The 16,127-nt window shown below is 34.8% G+C and overlaps 1 protein-coding gene across 1 annotated transcript in view; it reads right to left on the bottom strand.

Annotated features, from left to right (window-relative positions):
* The window catches only part of KCNH5 (potassium voltage-gated channel subfamily H member 5), a gene marked incomplete at both ends in the record, with an annotated part of 313,594 nt that overhangs the window by 266,418 nt on the left and 31,049 nt on the right, over positions 1-16,127 (bottom strand). The window contains one exon of the mRNA XM_081293274.1: positions 3,604-3,710. Coding sequence (XP_081149400.1) covers positions 3,604-3,710 — 107 coding nt within the window. The remainder of the gene's footprint in view (positions 1-3,603; positions 3,711-16,127) is intronic.

Below are 16,127 nucleotides of genomic sequence, written 5' to 3' on the forward strand. Positions count from 1 at the left end.
CTCCAAGTGAAAACCAATTAGGAAGCACTTTCATATTCAAGTCCAAAAAAGTCACCCAATGCCACTGTAGAGGACAACTTGCTATTTAGACAAGATGAAGTAACTCAACTACCAAAAGAAGTCAGAGAATTAGAGAGAGTAGATTTCCATGGGAATATTCAGTTCTGGCAACCATGTCTTTTGTAACCCCAGAAGGGCTATGGAAGAACATGGCCCTTTCCAAAATAATTGCAGGATGAGACAGGGACCTTGAAAACAATCACGTCATCTCTCACATAGGCTTGTTCTTTGTCTTCTGTTTCTTATTTTACCCAGCGTGTCCAGGAACTGTGAGTGATGTGAACAGTTTTACAAATAACCAGACTCAGACATCGGTGTGTACATGGCCTATGGCTGTTCCAACACAATGAGCTTGAGGCAGAGGGTCATAAACAAAGAGAAAAGGGCATAAAAATAAGTCGTTTTCCTAGGTCTGTTAGAAATCTGGACAGAAAGAGATGGTGTAACATTTCATGCCTTCCTATGAAAACAGCAACTTTTCAAATTCTAGCGGACAGGGCTGTCTTAAAAGCTGTTTTCAGATATCAAGATAGTTTTCTTTTTTTCAACTTTGCTAGCCAGTCTTCCCCAAGTAGGCTGAATGTCTGCCAAGCGGCTGGTGAAATATGGTTTATATTCTAGATTTGAGGTTCCAGGGTGGAGGGCCACTGAACACTCAGGGCAGGGCTTTGGTAGTGGTTACTCGGCCTAATCCTGACCCTCATAGTTCTGCCTTTGTGTACACAGAGGGGCTACTTGAAATCATTACCCCAGAGCTACTATTTCTTTCCCCATAGTAGCAACAGCTAATCAGAGCACTGGACCTACAGAACAAAGACCACAAACTGAAATGTCAATCCTGAGACATACTAAATCAGATACCTCTATTTCCCCCACTTGCAAAATGGTGTTTAACCTAATTACATAATGGAAGTGTTGGGAGGACTTGGCATTCCGGCATTCCCAAAACAGTTTCGAGACATGAGAATTTCCCTATTTAACATTTTTAGAAGTCACAAGAATATACTTTTTGCAGTCATGGTCAAAAGCTTTCAGCTGACCTTTTACAAGGTTTTTTTTTTAAGCTGCTTTTAAATAGTAGAACTCCATAATAACACATAGATGATGCCTATCCTTCATATTAAAGCAAAAATCAAAAGTAAAATTCAATGCAGATGGTATTTTTAGAAAAAAAGACAAGAGTTTGAATCCATGGTGTTGTGGGTTCTACCTCCTAATGGATATATATATATATATATATATATATATATATATATATATATATATATATATATAGTTTTTTCTTTTCACGCAGCCATCTGAAAAGAGCCAGACAGGCCTGAACTAGGTCAGATAATAATTTCAATTCATTAACATCAGGAAAAATATCTAAACTGCCCTGAAAGAAGACTTTTGGAACTCTGAATATTAAGCTATCACTAATGTGATTTAAAGTCAATAAACAAAACAGAAATTTTACTAAGGTATTTTTGATAAACTCAGAAACTACAGACTTGGTTTTGATGTTAGAAAATCAAGCAAAGATTTGTTTGTTCTGTTTAAATGTCACCTTAGTCCTATGGAGTGTCCTTAAGTGTTCTTTGCTACACTTGGGCTACATATCTAAGTCATTCAAAGGCTAACAAACCATTTCATGAAAAATGAAAGTGGTTTTGGCATATGGTTCTCCCATGAATTAACAATGTGTATTTGGAACTTGTGAAAAAAGACCCAGAAAGCACAGAGAAACTGCCTCTGCTCTTATAGAGAAAAAGAGCAGATCATTCAGAATGGACTGCAGTCTAAGTGATAAGCCAGATGACATTAGGCTGGGACTTCAAACAGATATATCTCTTTGGCCTTGAGTCTAAAGATGAAGTGACTATTCATTTCAAGAAAAAAGGACAATTTGAGAAAGCAGCAAAAAGAGAAAAATGTAAGTGACCATATGAAAAAAATCACATTAGAAAGGGGACTTGATGGTTGAGCACACTCATTGCTTTTTCCTTTGGTTGGTTTTTTTTCCCTCCAAACTCTAATACAGAGAGTCTATGGCATGAGATCTGTGATCACATACTGGACAGTTAACCACACACAAATCTCATCACTTATATTAATTATAACTATAGGATGTTTATATGAAATATTTCCCTAGCTGACACATATACAAAAAAGCCAAATTTTAGAGACAACCTATAGTGGGAAAAAATATTTATAAGCCAGAACATTTGATAAGGGTTAATATTCAAAACATAAGAAACTTCAACAATTGTATAGGAAGAAAACAAATAACTTCCATTAAAAAATGAAGAAAGGACCCAAGTAGAACTTTCTCAAAATAAAATACACAAATGGCCGATAGGTCTGTGGAAAAAATATACTCAACATTACTAATCATTAGGAAAATGCAAATTAAGACCACAATAGATATCCATCCCACCTATCAGAATTATTACTATCAAAAAGACAAAAGGTAAGTTTTAGCAAGGATAAGGAGAAAGGGGAACACTTTGTTATGAATGTAAATTAACACAGCCACTATGGAAAACTATGTGGAGGTTCCTAAAAAATAAAAATAAAAATAGAACTACCATATGATGTAGTAGTCCCATTTCTGAGTATTAACCAAAAGGATTTGAAATCACTGTATCAAAGAGAAGTCTGCCTTCTCATGTGCATGGAAACACAATTCATAACAGCCCCTTACAGAACCAACCTAAATGTCCATCAACAGAGGAACTGATAAAGAAACTGGGGTATACATACAAAATGGAATATTAGTCTGCCTTTAAAAGAAAGTTTGCTATTTGCGACAACATGGGATTCATGTTGGAATGGGAAAATATTATGCTAAGTGAAATAAACCAGGCACAGAAAGACAGTACCACACATTCTCATTTTTAAGTGAAATTTAATTTAAAAAATTGAACTCAAAAAATCAGAGAAAAGAACAGTGAATAGCTAGCTGGTGAGTAATGAATAGAGTATGGATACCCTGAACAAAGGGATGATTTACTTCCTGTATGGAATGAAGTGAGAGGCTGGGGGTTGAGGGACTGAGGAAAGGATGGCCAACAGGTACTAAGCCTCAGTTAACAAGAGAAGCATCTGTGTGTGAGATCTATTACACAACATGGTGAATACAGTTAATAAAAGTGTACTGTGCACTTCAAAATCACCAAGAGGGTAAACTCCAAATATTCTCGCCACAAAAAAATTGAGTATTTGAAATGACTGATATGCTAATTAGATAGATTTAAATATTCTACATTGGAATTATAAATCATGACATCACTTTGTACTCCATAAATATGTACAAACATGACAATTTATAACAAAAATTTTAAAAATAAAATGCATCCTATTTTCTTCCATTCTTTAAAAGGCTGCTTTCCATTGGTAGAATCATTTTAGAAATTTTGTTATCAAATTTCACCAGTAAATTGTGCCCCCTCCACCAAACAAGAAGTGATCAAAGTTCACATTCTATCTACATTGTAGCTTAACTACTATTTACCAAAATATAAAGAGTTGGCTTATCTTACTAATATAAGAAATACCTACTGTTTTTTTTGTACAAAAGAACTTCAAAGCAGTTTGACTCGTAGTTGTCAAAAGTCTGCCTGACTTTCTCAATGGTCTTCTTGTCAGTCAATTCCCCATACATAAAACTGGAAAAGAAAAAAGAAAAAAAAATAAAACAAGCTTCAGTTTTGTGTTGCTTTTAAAATGCTACATAAAATCATACAGTCATCTTTGATTAAGCATTCAAATATGCCTACAAAACAGAAATGTTGCTCCCATACAATGAGCTAAAATATATAGAACATTGTTTAGATAAATTTTATCGAGCTTGAGGCTTACTACATAATGCTATAGACACATATACACAGTAAAATATTAACCCATGTTTTCATTATGATTTCTAAACTACTTGCTAACAGCTAACTTAAGAAGTTATAGATAGAAAGAAAGAGAGAGAAAATAAATAAATAAATAAATAAATACGTATTGGGGACAGGGAATCCCTACTTTACACAATTCCTCTGAGCATGGATTTTCATTACCACGAGTTAGTTAAATAACACCAATTTCATAACAACAACATTCAAATTTCAGTTACCACACTATATTAACTGAGTAACTGGATAAGTACAAACTTCACTGCTAGTTACAAAACATGAGTACAGTCATTACCCCTTATCCATTGTTTGGCTTTTTGTGGTTTCAGTTACCTATGGTCAACATTGATACAAAAATATTAAATGACAAGTTGCAAAATAAACAATTTATAAGTTTAAAATTGTGTGCTATTCTGAGCAACAATATAAAATCTTTAATCTTCTTTCTCTTTCCTATCCAGGATGTGAATCATCCCCTTTTTCCAGGGTATCCATACTCTATATGCTATTCACCAGTTAGTTACTCTCTACTCATCTCAGTTACCAAATCAATTGTTGCAGTTTTGCAGTGTTTATGTTCTAGTAACCCTTATTTTACCTACCAGGGTCCCAAAGTGCAAGAGTAGTGACTCTGGCAATTCAGATAGGCCAGAAAAAAGGCATAAAGTGTTTCCTTTAAGTACCAAGTTAAAAAAAAAAGTCCAATAGGATACAAGAAGATATTCTGATAGAAAGAACATTAAGAGAGAGGAAGAAAGAAAAATAAATAAATAAAAAATAAAAAGAGGATCTTAGACTTATGGGACATAAGGGGACTTAGTCATGAGATACCTGGGGATTTCAGAAAATAGAGAGAAAGGAAAGGGTATAGAAAACCTAGTCAATGAAATAGCACAAAACTTCCTTAATCTTGTGAAACACATAGACATCCAGGTCCAGAAATCCCAAAGGACCACAAACAGATTTGACCAAAAAATGTCTTTGCCGTGGCATATTACAAACTGTCAAAGTTCAAGACAGAATTCTAAAAAGAACAAGATAAACTCATAATTCATAATCATGTCACATTTAAAGGTATCCTTATTATACTATTGCTAGATCTTTCAGAAGAAACCTACAGACCAGAAGGGAATGTGATGCCAAATTTAAAGTTCTGAAAGAGAAAAAAAATAATATTATATTCAACAAAGCTATGAAGAAATGAAAAAGAATTAAAGACTTTCTAAGAGAAACAAAAGTTGAGAATTCCTCACCACCACAATAGCCTTACAAATTATACTTAATTATTATATATATTATATATAATATATGTGATTTATATTTCCTAAAGGACATAGATTGGATGAATGGAATCTACATATAGAAGTGAAAGACTCATGAAAATATATGAGAGTATAAAATCCACAGAAGAGCAATTACACAAAAGAGAAGTGTCTGTTCAGGTCCTTGGCCCATTTATTGATTGGGTTATTTGGTTGTTGTTTTTTTGTTTGTTTGTTTGTTTTGGTTTTTTTTGTTTGTTTGTTTGTTTGTTTTTGGTGTTTAGCTTTTTGAGTTCTTTATATACCCTAGTGATTAGTGCTCTATCTGATGTGTGAGGGGTAAAAATTTTCCCCCAAGATGTAGGCTCTCTATTCACCTCACAGATTGTTTCTTTTGCTGAGAGGAAGCTTTTTAGTTTGAGCCCAACCCATTTATTGAATCTTGATTTTAATTCTTGTGCCACAGGAGTCAGTCTTATTAAGGAAGTTGGGACCTAATCCCACATGATGGAGATTAGGACCTACTTTTTCTTCTATTAGACACAGGGTTTCTGGTTGTATTCCTAAGTCCTTGATCTATTTTGAGTTGAGTTTTGTGCATGGTGAGAGATAGGGGTTTAATTTCATTTTGCTGCATATGGATTTCCAGTTTTCCCAGCACCATTTGTTGAAGAGGCTATCTTTTCTCCAATGCATTTTCTTGGCATCTTTGTCTAATATAAGATAAGGACCTGAAGAGTTACTTCTAAGAAGATGATATACAATCAATCAACAAATACATGAAAAATATATTTATTATCACTAGCAATTAGAGAAATGCAAATCAAAACCACTCTAAAATTTTATCTCACTCCAGTCAGAATGGCAGCTATTATGAAGACAAACAACAATAAGTGTTGGTGAGGATGTGGGGAAAAGGATATACTCATACACTGCTGGTAGGACTGCAAATTGGTGCAGCCAATATGGAAAGCAGTATGGAGATTTCTTGGAAAACTGGGAATGGAACCATCATTTGACCCAGCTGTCCATCTCCTCAGTCTATACCCAAAGGACTTAAAAAAACAGCATACTACAGGCAAATAGCCACATCAATATATACAGCAGCACAATTCACAATAGCTAAACTGTGGAACCAATCTAGATGCCCTTCAGTAGATGAATGGATAGAAAAAAAATGTGGCATATATACACAATGGAATATTACTCAGCAATAAGAATAAAATCATGACATTTGCAGGTAAATGGATGGAGTTAGAGAAGATAATGCTAAGTGAAGTTAACCAATCCCCAAAAAAACAAATGCCAAATGTTTTTTCTGATATAAGCAGGCTGATTCATAGTGAGGTGGGTGGGGAGCCTGGGAGGAATAGATGGATTCTAGATAGGGCAGAGAGGTGGGAGGGGAAGAGAGGGGGCATGTGGTTAGCAGTGATGGTGGAATGTGATGGACATCATTATCCAAAGTACATGTATGAAGACACAAATCGGTATGAATATACTTTATGTACAACCAGAGATATGAAAAATTTGTGCTCTATATGTGTAATAAGAATTTTAATGCATTCTGCTTTCACATATAAATTTTAAAATTATATTAAAAAAGAGAAAGAGAAAAGGAGCGAATCTTATCAATACAGAAAACCACTAAACTATAGAGATAAATAAGAGAAGGAAGAATAGGATAAAGGATATTAAAAAAAGAAAGAAGAAAATTAACGAAATGACACAAACCTTTACATATCAATAACAACCTTGAATGTAAGTGAATTATATTCCCTAATTAAAGGACATAGATTGGATAAATGGATTAAAAAGAATAAACGAACAATATGCTGCTACAAGAAACTTATTTCACCAGTAAGGACACAGTGACTAAAAATGAAGAAATGGAAAAAGAGTTTCCACACAAACAGAAAATAAAAGCAAGCATAAGTAGCTATACTTATATTAGCTAGAACAGATTCTAAATAAAAAGAAAAAAACTGTCATAGTGACAAAAAGAGTCACTACATTATGATTAAGGGATCAACTCAACAAGAGGTATAAATTGTCAATGTATATGTACCTAATACCAGAGTACCTAAATTTGTAAACCAAACATTATTAGATTCAAAGAGAGAGGCTATGATAACACTATAATAGTTGGGAACTTCAATACCTCACTTTCATCAATGGACAGATCATTCAAACAATCAACAAAGATCAGAGATGGACCAAATGGAAATGACCTACATTATAGGACATTTCCAAAAGCTGCAGAATACACATTCTTCACTTCAGCACATGAACATGCTTTGGGATAGGACAGATTTTAGAGTGTAAAACAAGTCTCAACAAATTCAAAGAAAAATTAAATAATTTCCTGTATCTTGTCTGACAACAATGGAGAAAAAACTAAAATCAACAACAAAACGAACTTTAGAAATTGTACAAATATGTGAAAACTAAATAATATGCTTTGGCACAAACAGTGAGTCATTGAAGAAATCAAAAGGGACACTGCAAAATTTCTTGAAACAAATAAAAATGAAAACACAATATACCAAAACTTATGAGATACAGCAAAAGTAACACTAAAAGGGAAGTTTTAGCCATAAGTGATAACATTTAAAAAAAGAAAGAAAAATTCATTTAATCAACCTAAAAATATCTGTCTCAAAGAATTTGAAAGGAACAAGCCAAGCCCCAAATTAGTAGATAAAGAGAAATACCAAAGATCAGAGCTGAAATAAACAAAACAGAGACTAAAACAACCATACAAAAGAATGATAAAATGGACAGTTGGTTTTGGAAAGATAAACAAAATTAACAAATCTTCAGGTACACTGACAAATGAAAAAAAAAAAAGGGAGAAGACCCAAATAAATAAAATCAGAGATGATTGAGGAGATAATAGAACTGAGACCACAGAAATACAAATTATCATTAGAGGCTAATACAAACAATTATACATGACAAATTAGAAACCTTAGAAGAAACTATTTCAAAAAACTGAAAGGGAGGGAACTTTTCCAAACTTATTCTATGAAGTCAGCATTACCCTGATACCAAAATCAGACAAGGACAATAATAAAAGAAAAATAGAGAGAAATATCTCTTATGAACACAGATGTAAAAATTATCAACAAAATACTACTCAGACTGAATCCAACAGCACAGAAAAAGATTATCCATCACAATCAAATGGGATTTATCTTAAGGATGCAAAGATGGTTCAACATTAGCAAAACAATAAATGTAACATCACATCCACAGAATAAAGAACAAAAACCTTAAGATCATTGCAAGATATGCAGTAGAAGCATGCAATAAAATTCAACATCCTTTCATGATTTAAAAAAATAAAATAAAATAAAACATCTGAACAAATCAGTTGTAGAAGGAACATACCTCGACAAAACAAAGGCTCTATATGACAAACCCAGAGCAACATCATAGTGAACACAGAAGAGCTGAAAGTGTTTCCTCTAAGATATGGAATAAGACAAACTTTTTACCACTCTTAATGAACACAGAATGGAAGTCAGCCAGAGCAATTAAGCCAGAGAAAGAAAGAAAAAAAAAGGAACACAAATGGAAAAGGAGGAAGTCAAATATCTCTATTTGCAGATAATAAGGAGGAAGTCAAATATCTCTATTTCCACATATATAGACAAACCTAAAGATCCCACCAAAAGTCTATTTGAACTGATAAACAAATCTGGTAAAGTTCCAGGATACAAAAATTAACATACCAAAATCAGTTTCACTTTTATACATCAATCACAAACTTGCTAAGAATGAAAATCACAAAAGCAATCTTACTCATAATAGCTGTAAAAAATAAAATAAAATAAAATACCTGAAAGCAAGTTTAACTCATGGAGTAAATGGCCTCTACAATGAAAATTACAAAATACTAATGGAAGAAACTGAAGAAGACACAAAATAATAGAAAGACCTCATGTCCGTGGATTGGAAAATTTTGTACTATTAAAATGTCCATATTATATCATTAAAATGGCGATATTACCAAAAGTACTCTGTAGGTTTAACGCAATGCCAATCAAAATCCCAATGGCATTCCTCGCAGAAATAGAAAAAGCAATCATGAAATTCATCTGGAAAAATAAAAGACACAGAATAGCAAAAGCAATTCTAAGCAGGAAGAGTGAAACATGTGGTATAGTGATACCAGACTTTAAACTATACTACAGAGCAATAGTAACAAAACCAGCATGTTTGGTACTGGTACCAAAAAAGGCAAGTAGACCAATGGTACAGAATAGAGGACACAGAGACCAATCCACAAAATTACAACTACCTTATATTAGACGAAGGTGCTAAAAGCATGCAATGGAGAAAGGATACCATCTTCAACAAATGGTGCTGGGAGAACTGGAAATCCATATGCAACAAGATGAAATTGAATCCCTTTCTCTCACCATGCACAAAAGTTAACTCAAAATGGATCAAGGAGTTAGGAATCAAACCAGAAACTCTGTCTAATAGAAGAAAAAGTTGGCTCCGATCTACATATTGTGGGGTCGGGCTCCAAATTCCTTCATAGGACACCCATAGCACAAGAGTTAATAACAAGAATCAACAAATGGGACTTACTCAAACTGAAAAGTTCTCAGCAAGAGAAACAATAAGAGAGGTAAATAGGGAGCCTACATCCTGGGAACAAATTTTTACCCCTCACACTTCAGATAGAGCCCTAATATCCAGAGTATACAAAGAACTCAAAAAATTAAACAATAAGAAAACAAATAACCCAACCAACAAATGGGCCAAGGATCTGAACAGACACTTCTCAGAGAAGGATATACAATCAATCAACAAATACACGAAAAAATTTCTCACCACCTCTAGCAATCAGAGAAATGCAAATCAAAACCACCCTAAGATACCATCTCACTCCAGTAAGAATGGCAGCCATTATGAAGTCAAACAACAACAAGTGCTAGCGAGGATGTGGAGAAAAGGGTACACCTGTACATTGCTGGTGGGACTGCAAATTGGTACGGCCAATTTGGAAAGCAGTACGGAGATTCCTTGGAAATGGAACCACCATTCGACCCAGCTATTCCCCTTCTCGGACTATTCCCAAAAGACCTAAAAAGAGTATACTACAGGGATACAGCATCATCAATGTTCATAGCAGCACAATTTACAATAGCTAGATTGCGGAACCAACCTAGATGCCCTTCAATAGAGGAATAGATAAAAAAAAAAATGTGGCATTTATACACAATGGAATATTACTCAGCACTAAAAAATAACAAAATCATGGCATTTTCAGGGAAATGGATGGCATTAGAGCAGATTATGCTAAGTGAAGTTAGCCAATCTCTAAAAAACAAATGCCGAATATCTTCTTTGATATACAGGAGGCAACTCAAAACAGAGCATAGAGGAAGAGCATGAGAAGAAGATTACCATTAAACAGGGACGAGAGGTGGGAGGGAATGGGAGAGAGAAGGGGAATTGCACGGAAGATGGAAGGAGACCCTCATTGTTATACAAAATTACATATAAGATGGTGTGAGGGGGAAGGGAAAAAGAGAGAGAGAAAAATGTGTTACAGTAGATGGGGTAGAGAGAGGTGATGGGAGGGGAGGGGAAGGGAGGGGGATAGGAAGGGGATAGGAAGAGCCGCAGAATACAACAGACACTAGTATGGCAGTATGTATAAACGTGGATGTATAACAAATGTGATCCTGCAATCTGTACACATGGGAAAAATAAGAATTCATAACCCACTTGAACCAAATGCATGAAATATGATATGTCAAGATCATTGTAATGTTTTGAGCAACTAATTAAAAAATAAATAAAAAACTAGAGATCAGATTTGGCTATAATTGCAGATCTACCTAAACAAAGATTTATTTCACTATACTTTGTAAGTAAAGGAAAAAAATATAAGATAATTATTTTAAATTCTAAAAAAAAAAGTCTATATTATTCAGAATGACTGATAGATTCAATGCAATCCCCATCAAAATACCAACAGCATTCTTTCTTCATGGAATAGAAAAAAAAATCCTAAAATTCATGTGGAAGCACAAAAAAACACAAATAATAAAAGGGTTCTTGTGCAAAAAGAACAAAGCTGGGGCCATCATTGCTGTCCTGGATCTCAAGACATACCGCAGAGCTACAGTAACCCAGACAATGTGATACTGGCCTAAAAACTGACACACAGACCAAGAATAGAGATCCCAGAAATCAATCTACCCATCGACTTTAAAAATGGCTCTACACAAAGATGCCAAAAATTATACACTCGAGAAAGGAAAACCTCTTCAATAAATGGTGCTGGAAAAATTGAATAACCATATGCAGGAGAATGAATTGTCCCAGATCCACTCATAGTATATCCATCATCTATACATAAACCCTGAAATTATGAAATTCCTAGAAGAAAACATTGGCGAAACACTTCAAGACATTGGTACAGGCAGGGATTTGGGGAGTGGTTTGGACTCCCCAGAGCACAGGCAACAAAAACAAAAATAGACCAGTGGGATTCTATCAAACTAAGAAGCTTCTGCACAGAAAAAAGGAAACAACAGAATGAAGAGAAAAACTACAGAATGGGAGAAAATATTTTCAAACTATTCATCTGACAAAACATTAATATCCATAATATAAAAGGAACTCCAAAAACTCTACAACAAAAAAAACTATCCAATTAAAAATGGGAAAATGATCTGAATAAGCATTTCTCAAAAGAAGAAATACAAATGGTCCATAACTATATAAAAAAAACCATTCAATATCATTAGCCATCAGGTAAATGTAAATCAAAACCACAGGATATTATATTAAGTATAACAATGAGACATCATCTTACCCCAATCAGAATGGCTATTATCAGAAAAGCAAAAAATAACAAATACTAACAAAGATGCAGGAGAAGAAAACTCTTACACTCTGCTGGAGGGAATGTAAATTAATACAGCTAACACTATGGAATCTCCTCAAGAAACTAAAAATGTATCTAACATATGATCCAGCTATCCCACGTTGGAATATATATCCAAAGGAGATAAATTCAGCATAATAAAGAGACAACTGCATTCCCAAATAAACTGCAGCATTATTCTCCATAGTCAGAAAATGGAATCAATCTAGGTATCCACCAGTGGATAAATAGGTAAAGAAAATATATATAATATATATATATATATATATATATATATATATATATATATATATATAGAGAGAGAGAGAGAGAGAGAGAGAGAGAGAGAGAAATTAATCAATCATTAAAAAAGAAATAAAATCCTGTCATTTAAAGCAAAAATGAATGAAACCAGAAGACATTATATTAAATGAAATAGGTCAGAAACAAAAAGAAAAATATCACATATTCTCTCTCATATGTGGAAAATGAAAAAGTTGAACTCAAAGTATAATAGAGTAGAATACTAATTGCTAGCGACTGGGAAGAGGAGCAGGTAAAGGGGGAAAGGAGGTTGGATAATTGGTAACAAAACAGAAGGCATGAGTTCTAATACTCTATCTACAGTGCACTAGGTAGACTGGAGTTCACAGTGAACTACTACATATATTATGAAGAACTAGAAGAGTGTAGCTCCAAGGCTCTAAACAAAGAAATACGGAGGCGGAAATGCTAATTACCCTCATCTTATCAGTACGCATCACATACAAGTACTGAAATACCTCACTGTACCCCAGAAATAAGTGCAAATTTTATGTGTTAATTGAAAAGAAAAAATAAAATGTATAAAAAGCTTCCTAATGTCTGGCATTCCATTTTTATAAGACAGCCTCACAAACATCTGATCATCTATAAGACAGAACTCTCTCAAGGACTCGCATCTCTAAAACTCCATTTTTGATGCTTTCAAAATCAAGTTGTGCTTCTAGTTTTGGGTACATAGTGCTATGCTGTATCATTCTAAAATAGCTAATGGCTGTCCAGACCATTTCTTTTACCAAGAATATGTGACACTGCTGGATAACAAAGTTTTTGAAGGGTCAAATGTTTATCTTTGTTATGGCTTTACTTCCGTTTTTCAAGGAGCTGCATGTTGACCAGAGACAGTTGTAGGTGTGGTGGTGCCTGAAGCTGGGCAATTTTTAGCACCCTCTTCAAGAAAAGACTAGAAAATGTTGAAATGCAATTAGACACAGAGCCTTCAAAGATACCCAGTCACATGAGAGGAAATGATGCTGTGTGCAGTAGCACATGCTTCTAATTCCAGCAGCTCGGAAGGCTGAAGCAGAAGGATCACAAGTTCAAAGCCAGCCTCAGCAACTTCCTGAGGCCCTAAACAACTTAGTGAGACCCAGTCTCAAAATTTTAAAAAATTTTACAAAATGGGCTGGCGATATGGCTCACTGGTTAAGCGTCCCTAGGTTCAATCCCTGGTACAAAAAAAGAAAATAGGAAATACAGCACAGGTCAGGTTCAGTTAAAGGTCTGAAGAGAAGATTAAAATGAACAAGCAACTTTTCAAGTAAACTCTGAAAACTTCATCTTCCTTAGTCATCCTTTCTGAGATTAAAATAGCCTGTACTAGAGCAAAGTAAAAATGCTGAAGGAAAAAAAAATCCCAATTATTTAAAATCTGAAAACCTCTTTTAAGGCCCTTTCTATATTTCTTACCTTGTTCCGTTCAGACTTTTCATTCTGAGTTTATGATACTATGTCTTTTTAGTGACAGAATATACCTGAAGTGGCAAAACACGGCAGTTCAAGAATAAAAGGTATTTTTAAATGGACTATAAAGAAAGTCTGAAATGTACTATCCATCTTCTCAAAGCAAATGTTCCAGAGGTTAATTCAAACCCTGGAAAGTATTTCCACCAAAAGTTATCCAAACCGTACAAAGTCGATGACTCCACATTCTCTAGGCCCGGCACATGTTTATTTGCTTGGCTGTGTTACATGTAAATGTTGAATGTCTGATTACAATTTCTCAAAGCACAACAGACTCAAGCACAACACAGTCTTGGGATGGTTAATGGAATTTAAGGGAGCCAAATTTTAAAACCAGTAAACACCAGACTTGAAAACCTATGTGTAATAATGTTATTGGTCTCATGTCTCTTATTGAATATACTCAATGAATATATATTGGGAATATAAAAAATATATAACTTCCACTTGCTATCTTACACTGAATACCAAGTTCCCCTTTAGTAATTATAAATTCCTTCTACAACTTCAGTGTTATCTTATTGGAAGGAAAATAAAATTGGTTTCACAGAAGTAATCCATCTCTGCTATAATAGGGAGTAGCTATGGTATAATTCCCTTGCCCTTGGAAAATTACAAACTGTAATTCATGAACAAGTCATATAACCTCTCTGACCCTCAGTCTTCTCATCAGCAAAATGATGATAATGTTAACCCAACTCAAAGGGTGAAGACTAAAGGGATGACATGTGAAGTTACAAAGTACAATGTAGTTAGTGTTCAATGGTTGGATCATTGCTGGAATGTGTCCCAGTGCTATTCCTTTCCTTTCTCCCATTCTGGGACACATATTGGATCCTGTTTGTTCACAGACTCACTATATCTCAAAGGGAGATGCCCATAATCCTGGGCATCTCCCTTTGTGAGCCTACAAGGTGTGTTTTTTATTTTTCAAGCAGACCTCCTGCCTCAACTTACTGCTTTATAATCATGCCATATCACTGACTGGTGGCAATGTTTGGTTTGTGTCCCAAAAAATTGGGGAATAGGTAGCTTTGACTTACAACAGGATTTTTTTTTTCAAAGAATAATATTCTTTCTGCTCCCATCTATTGTATTGTAGAACAACTTTGTTAAGAACTGTATGTTTAAGAAGAGACAAGAAGGCTCTAAACTAAGCACTGAGTACAAACAAGCTTCATTATATCTCACAGGAAGGATGTCTATAATGGTTGATGGACCACCAAGGAAGAAAAGAACTTTTACAACTCAAACGAAATACAACCTAATCATGAGCTCTACCAAACTATCTTCCTTTGTTATTGAGTGATAATGTTCTGAGACCAAAACATCACAAATATTCAGTCACCACTCTTAAAGGTGCTATTATATGCCAGCTGTAATTCAAAAACAACCAAAAGTTTCCTCCAAGAACCAACACAGTCCATTTAATGCACTTGGGAAATGTGGTCTGTGGCTCAGAACAGGCTGTAACAGTAGGATCATTACAAAGGCTAAAGGGAAGTGGACTGAGACCTCAGGTCAAAGATCAAAAATCAGGAAGGGGGCTGGTGCTGTAGCTCAGTGGAAGAGCACTTGCCTAGCATGTGTGAGGCACTGGGTTTGATCCTTAGCCCCACATAAAAATAAACAAACAAAATAAAAATCAGGAAGCCTGAGAAAAGGAGTTAAGGAAAAAGAATTAAAAACAAATAAGAACACCGCCTTCAAAATCTCAAAACTATAATTTTAGAATAATTCAAAGGCTTTACCAAAAGGCTTCACAACCCATTCATTCATATGGTTTTAAAAGGATTTAGATAGAGTTATAAATGGTAGATCAATAACATGTACTTAAGGAAAGCCATGGGTAGGACTGGTTGCCTCTAGCCTTAGGAGTCTGACATCACTGAGGCACCTCCGCCCCCTGCACTGGTCTTCAGTGCCCCCATGAGGAGCAGAGCCCTCAGCCAAAGGGAAGCACACTGACTTTCATCCATCCTGCATAATGTGCTCCTGTTGGCTGCTGAGTTAATCCTGCGTTAATAAAACTGCTTGTGAAATCCATCCCAGAAAGTGTATCTTAGTATCTCTGTTTGGTTGTCTAATTTGATAGCTTAAGTAAGAGATTATTAATAGCATTCCAGAAAAAAGTAATTATATTTAAAAGCATCTAACTACTCTTTAATCCTCCCTTCCTACAGACAAGATTGCTCTCCTCACCCTCCAATCCAAAAACAAAAAACAAGGCAGCAAGGGTTTTTT

The sequence above is a fragment of the Spermophilus citellus genome, assembly GCF_964194105.1.
Source record: "Spermophilus citellus genome assembly, chromosome: 4".
Classification (NCBI taxonomy): Eukaryota; Metazoa; Chordata; class Mammalia; order Rodentia; family Sciuridae; genus Spermophilus; species Spermophilus citellus.